Below are 6,000 nucleotides of genomic sequence, written 5' to 3' on the forward strand. Positions count from 1 at the left end.
TGGGGACCCTGAGGTCTTGTCTGAGCCAGAGGACCTACTGACTGACGGGGACCCTGAGGTCTTGCCTGAGCCCGAGGACCTACCGACTGATGGGGACCCTGAGGTCTTGCCTGAGCCTGAGGACCTACCGACTGACGGGGACCCTGAGGTCTTGTCTGAGCCCGAGGACCTACCGACTGACGGGGACCCTGAGGGCTTGCCTGAGCCCGAGGACCTACCGACTGATTGGGACCCTGAGGGCTTGTCTGAGTCCGAGGACCTACCGACTGATGGGGACCCTGAGGGCTTGTCTGAGCCCGAGGACCTACCGATTGACTGGGACCCTGAGGTCTTGCCTGAGCCCGAGGACCTACCGACTGACGGGGACCCTGAGGGCTTGCCTGAGCCCGAGGACCTACCGACTGACGGGGACCCTGAGGGCTTGCCTGAGCCCCAGAACCTACCGACTGACGGGGACCCTGAGGGCTTCCCTGAGCCCGAGGACCTACCGACTGACGGGGACCCTAAGGGCTTGCCTGAGTCCGAGGACCTACCGACTGACAGGGACCCTGAGGGCTTGCCTGAGCCCCAGAACCTACCGACTGACGGGGACCCTGAGGGCTTCCCTGAGCCCGAGGACCTACCGACTGACGGGGTCCCTGAGGGCTTCCCTGAGCCCGAGGACCTACCGACTGACGGGGACCCTGAGGGCTTCCCTGAGCCCGAGGACCTACCGACTGACGGGGACCCTGAGGGCTTCCCTGAGCCCGAGGACCTACCGACTGACGGGGTCCCTGAGGGCTTCCCTGAGCCCGAGGACCTACCGACTGACGGGGACCCTGAGGGCTTCCCTGAGCCCGAGGACCTACCGACTGACGGGGACCCTGAGGGCTTCCCTGAGCCCGAGGACCTACTGACTGACGGGGACCCTGAGGGCTTCCCTGAGCCCGAGGACCTACCGACTGACGGGGACCCTGAGGGCTTCCCTGAGCCCGAGGACCTACTGACTGACGGGGACCCTGAGGGCTTCCCTGAGCCCGAGGACCTACCGACTGACAGGGACCCTGAGGGCTTGCCGGAGCCGATGGACCGGCTCGACCCCCGACGCCCGCCTGAACCCTGGGGCCTGATGAACCCGCTGGAGGCTGCAGAGCTCCCACCCATGGAAGTCTGGATCGGGCCGCCCAGACCCTGCTGGGACGACACCGCCCTCGACTCCCCGACGGACCTGCTGGAGGTGCGGGTACCTGCGAAGGGGCAGACGAGCAGAGGCCCAGGGGGTAGCACGGGCTGAGAGCAGCCGCAGGCCAGCAAGTTGCGGGCTGGAGCCCTGCTGAGCCAGTAGCAGCTGCACTGCTGCATTTAGGGCTCCTGGGCCGGGGCGCAGTGGAGTGGGTGGGCCTGCGCCCCCCTGCCAGCCACCAACCGGGTGGCAGGCTCCCCCTCACCACTTCTGCAGGTGTTACCTGCCCAGCTCCTGCACTAGGAGCTTCTACAAACCTGTGTTTGTTTGCAGCCACGCCTTGCGTCAGGGCCTGGCCACCATTTGCTGCCCCACCCTGAGCTATGGCCGGGCCGGCAGCTTGTCTATGGCTATGCCTTGTACCAGGGCCTAGCCGCCAATTTTGATTAGCTGCCCCGCCCTGTACCAAGGGCCTGGGCTTATTTAACCCTTAGTTTGCCGCCCCGCCCTGATCGAGGGCCCGGGCTTACCTACTGTGCTTTGGTGCCGGCCGGGAGTCAGGCTGGACCTTTTAAAGGGGCAGGACTAGAAGTGTTGCCCTGCCCAGAACTGTGAGCTGATAGACTTGCCTATATGGTGAACTTCTTCCCCGGCAGCCCGGACCTGAAGCAAGGCCGGGCGTGCGAACTATTGCCTCTCACCCCGACCTGACGCAAGGCGGGGAATAGGCTCACTGACTTGGACTATTTTAAGGCAGGGTAGCGCAGTGGAACAGGCGTAACGCCCACTGTACCGGAGGCGGAGGAACCGCCTCCTGAAGGCCTACCGGCCTACAACCCACCCCCGGAAGGGGGGGACTCAAATTGTGGTGGGCACCGCCGGAGGGCAGTGTCCCGAAAGGGATCCCGCCACCTGCCATCTGAGCTAATTCCCAGGACCAACGGCAGATGGCGCTGTGGCGGGAAGTGCACCCCGCTACACTATCCAAACTCCTTCGCGCCTCAGGATATTTCAATCCTGGCACCTTCGACTCACCTAGCAACATTGTCAGCCTATCCCATCATGCTCCTAGCCCGGCGGAGGAATTTGTCCCAGCTCAAGGACTCTCCTTCTGCCCCAACACCCCACAAATATGATTCAGTTCTGTGGAAATCTGGAAGCCTATTTTCACCACCTCCGTATAAAGGAATATTTCCAATACACCAGTGAAGACACTGACCCTCCAGCTCTGCCCCACCCCTGCCAGCCCTAAGAGGAAGGCATCTATGTGGACCCACGGGAAGGAGACTCTTGAAAAGTTCCACAGGGATGTCAACAACTTCCACCCCACCATCAACCTCAGCCTGGACCAGACCACACAAGGTCCACTTCCTCAACACTACAGTACAATTACATGACAGCCACATTTCCACCCCTTATCCCGGAAACCTACCGACTGTTACACTTACCTACATGCCTCCAGCTTCCATCCAAGAGACATTTCTCAATCAATTGTTTACAGCCAGGCCCTAAGATACAACCTATTGGATTTGTTCCAATCCCACAGACAGAGACACAAACCTACAGGATCTCTGTTAAGCATTCTTAATACTAAAATATCCACCCAGAAAAGTGAAAAAACAGATTGACAGAGCCGGACGAGTACCCAGACATCAGCTTCCTCAAGACAGGCCCAACAAAGAAAACAACAGGACAACGCTTGCCATCACCTACAGCAGTTCCCTTTTCCCCCATCCGCTCCTGGGTCGCTGTTTCTTCTTTAACACCAACAATCTGCAACCTATCCTGGAAAATGGCCCCTCACTCTCACAGACCTAGGGGGAAAGGCCAGTTCTCGCCTACAGACAACCCCCCAACCTCAAACAAATTCTTTCCAGAAACCCTGCAGCACATGTCCATCATAGTGCCCCAGGAACCCACCCCTGCAATCAACCCCGGTGCCGCTCGGTCCACACATCTACACTGGTGACAGCATCACAGAATCCTAGTCACATAAGTCACCGCATCAGAGGCTCCTACAACTGCACATCCAACAATGTGATCCATGCCAGCAAGTGCCAGCCATGCCCCTCTGCCATGTACAGTGTCCAAACCAGACAGTCTCCACAACAAAGGATTAATGGACACAAATCAGATATTTGAAAAGGTAACACACAGAAGCCTGTGGGGAAACATATTAACTTGACTAGGCACTCATTGATGGATCTCCAAGTCACCATATTATTGCAAAACAAGTTTAAAAACCAGCCTGAAAGGGAAGCTACGGAACTTAATTTCATTTCCCAGTTTGGTACCTGCCACGGGAGTCTGGAGGCCCACTACATTCCTGGGGAGAGAGGCATCTTCACCCTCGTCTCCCAGCCAGGGCCCTATCAGAACAGCTCAGGAAGGAGAGGCAGGAAAAAAGGGAGGAGGTGTTGCCAAGTTAAAATTACTTAGAAAAGTTAGATGTCTGCAAGTCGGCAGGGCCTGATGAAATGCATCCCAGAATGCTCAAGGAGCTGGTAGAGGAGGTATCTGAGCCTTTACCTATCATCTTTGGGAAATCATGGAAGTTGGGAGAGATTCCAGAAGACTGAAAAAGGGCAAATCTAGTGCCCATCTATAAAAAGAGAAATAAGAACAACCCACGCAACTACAGACCAGTCAATTTAACTTCTATACCAGAGAAGATAATGGAGCAAGTAATTAAGGAAATCATCTGCAAACACCTGGAAGATAATAAGGTGACAGGGAACAGCCAGCATGGATTTGGAAAGAACAAATCATGTCAAACCAACCTGATAGTTTTCTTTGATAAGATAACGAGTTTTGTGGATAAGGAGAAGCAGTGTATGTGGTATATCTAGACTTGAGTAAAGTATTTGATATGGTCTTGTATGATCTTCTTATCAATAAACTAGGGAAATACAACTTTGATGGGGCGACTATAAGGTGGGTGCATAACTGGCTGGATAACCGTACTCAGAGTAGTTATTAATGGTTCACAGTCCTGCTGGAAGAGCATAACAAGACAGGTTCCACAGGGGTCTGTTTTGGGACTGGTTCTGTTCAATATCTTCATCAACAGTTTAGATATTGTCATAGAGAGTGTGTTATTAACCACTTATTAAGTTTGCAGATGATACCAAGCTGGGAGGGTTGCAAGTGCTTTGGAGGACAGGGTCAATATTCAAAATGATCTGGACAAACTGGAGAAATGGTCTGAGGTAAATAGGATGAAGTTGAATAAGGAGAAATGCAAAGTGCTCTGCTGAGGAAGGAACAATCCGTCTCACACACAGAGAATGGGAGTGATTGTCTAGGAAGGAGTCCTGCAGAAAGGGATCTAGGGGTAATAGTGGACTGCTGCTAAATATGTCAACAGTGTGATGCAGTTCCCCCGGGAGGCTGGGCTCTCTGTGCAGCAATGGGCGTTCCTCACCCGTCACCGTGACACAAGGGGCCTCCAATGTGCCCTACAAGCCCAGTTGCCACCTCCTAGAGTCGTCCAGCAACCCCCGGCAGGGCACAAGGGGCCGTACCTCAGTGGGGGAGAGACGGGGCTTGTCCACTCCCACCCCTACAGCAACTCACCTGTCCGGCTCTCAGCTTCCCCCGTCAGGCTGCAGGCAGCAGTGAGGTTGGTGGCAACTTCTTCCATCTTGTTCTCCATGAACTGCTCCGGCACCGGCTCTGCCTGGGAAGAGGAGACCACACAAGTGCTTAGCAGTGGGCACTGAGCCACTCCTGATGGGCCCAGCCTGCCAGTCTCCCAGGGGAAGGCAGCCGGCCGGGGGACTCCAGACACCGACTCCACCGATGCAAACGCCCCCAGGCTGTGTCTGAAGGGGGTGATTGGCAGGGGACGGGGCACAACTTCCCAGAAAGCCATGGCCCTGCCACTGCTCCGGTCACCTGGTGGCTCTGATCCCAGCTCTCACAGCAGGAAAATGCCAGTTACCCTGGTGCCCAAACTCCACCCCCGCCCTCAGTCCGTGCCCCTGACAGCTCAGCTCTGTGCTCTCTCCTGGGCAGCGGGGGCAGAGTTAGCTCTGGACAGTCGGTCCCCCAGGTACCATCACAGCGAGGGACCTGGGTGACTCACAGCCGAGGGCAGAGACTCTCTGGGACGCCGCCCTGCAAACAGCTTCAGAGAGTCCGAGATCCCCAGGCTGGAAGGCACCACAGTGACCATCTGCTCTGATTTCCTGTGGGGCAAAGGCCCCAGAACTGCCCTGAGGGAATTCCCATTTGTACCTGAGCATGTTCCTTAGAGAAACATCCCATCCTGGAGCCTTGCCCCCATCCCAGACAGGCTGCAGGCCAGAGAGCACTGGAGGTGGGGCTGGCCCCTGGAGCCTCACCGCCCAATAGCTGCCAACTGGGGAAAGCAGCCCTGGCCCCACAGGAGAAGCCACTGGCTGGAGAGAGAAGTTTCCCCCCGCACACACGCACCCGTGGGAGGAGCAGCTGCCACAGCAGCGCCATCCCCACCTACCTGGGCAACCCTGGTGAACTCCCCCCAGCCTCCCAGCCCCTTCCTTGTGCCGCCACCCCGAGTCCTGCACCAGCAACACCCTGCCCCCCAGCCCTGAGCACCCCCCACCTCCCTCCACCTCCCCTGACCCCCTCCTCCCATATTACCATACTCCTGCCTTCATCCCACCTCACTCCACCCCACACTTACATTTCTTACCCACACTGCTGTCCCCCCCGCCCCACACACACAACCCCTGGCAGAGGCCCAAGGGGAGGGCTGCCACAGGACAGTATCTCAGACACTGCACGTACTTTCACCCCTAGACTGCACCCCGATGTCCCACCACAATAGGATGCACCTGCAGTATGATTGGTTC

General features: G+C 57.0%; 1 protein-coding gene across 1 annotated transcript in view; it reads right to left on the reverse strand.

Annotated features, from left to right (window-relative positions):
• LOC149521872 (uncharacterized) overlaps nt 1-4,898 on the reverse strand; it is a 465,443-nt gene extending 460,545 nt beyond the window's left edge. Inside the window, exon 1 of the mRNA XM_089772747.1 lies at nt 4,739-4,898. Within this exon, the coding sequence (XP_089628873.1) occupies nt 4,739-4,817 (79 nt within the window). The 5' untranslated portion in view covers nt 4,818-4,898. The remainder of the gene's footprint in view (nt 1-4,738) is intronic.
• Nucleotides 4,899-6,000: the final 1,102 nt, after the last annotated feature.

The sequence above is a fragment of the Pelodiscus sinensis genome, chromosome 22 (assembly GCF_052426305.1).
Source record: "Pelodiscus sinensis isolate ZL-2025 chromosome 22, ASM5242630v1, whole genome shotgun sequence".
Taxonomy (NCBI): domain Eukaryota; kingdom Metazoa; phylum Chordata; order Testudines; family Trionychidae; genus Pelodiscus; species Pelodiscus sinensis.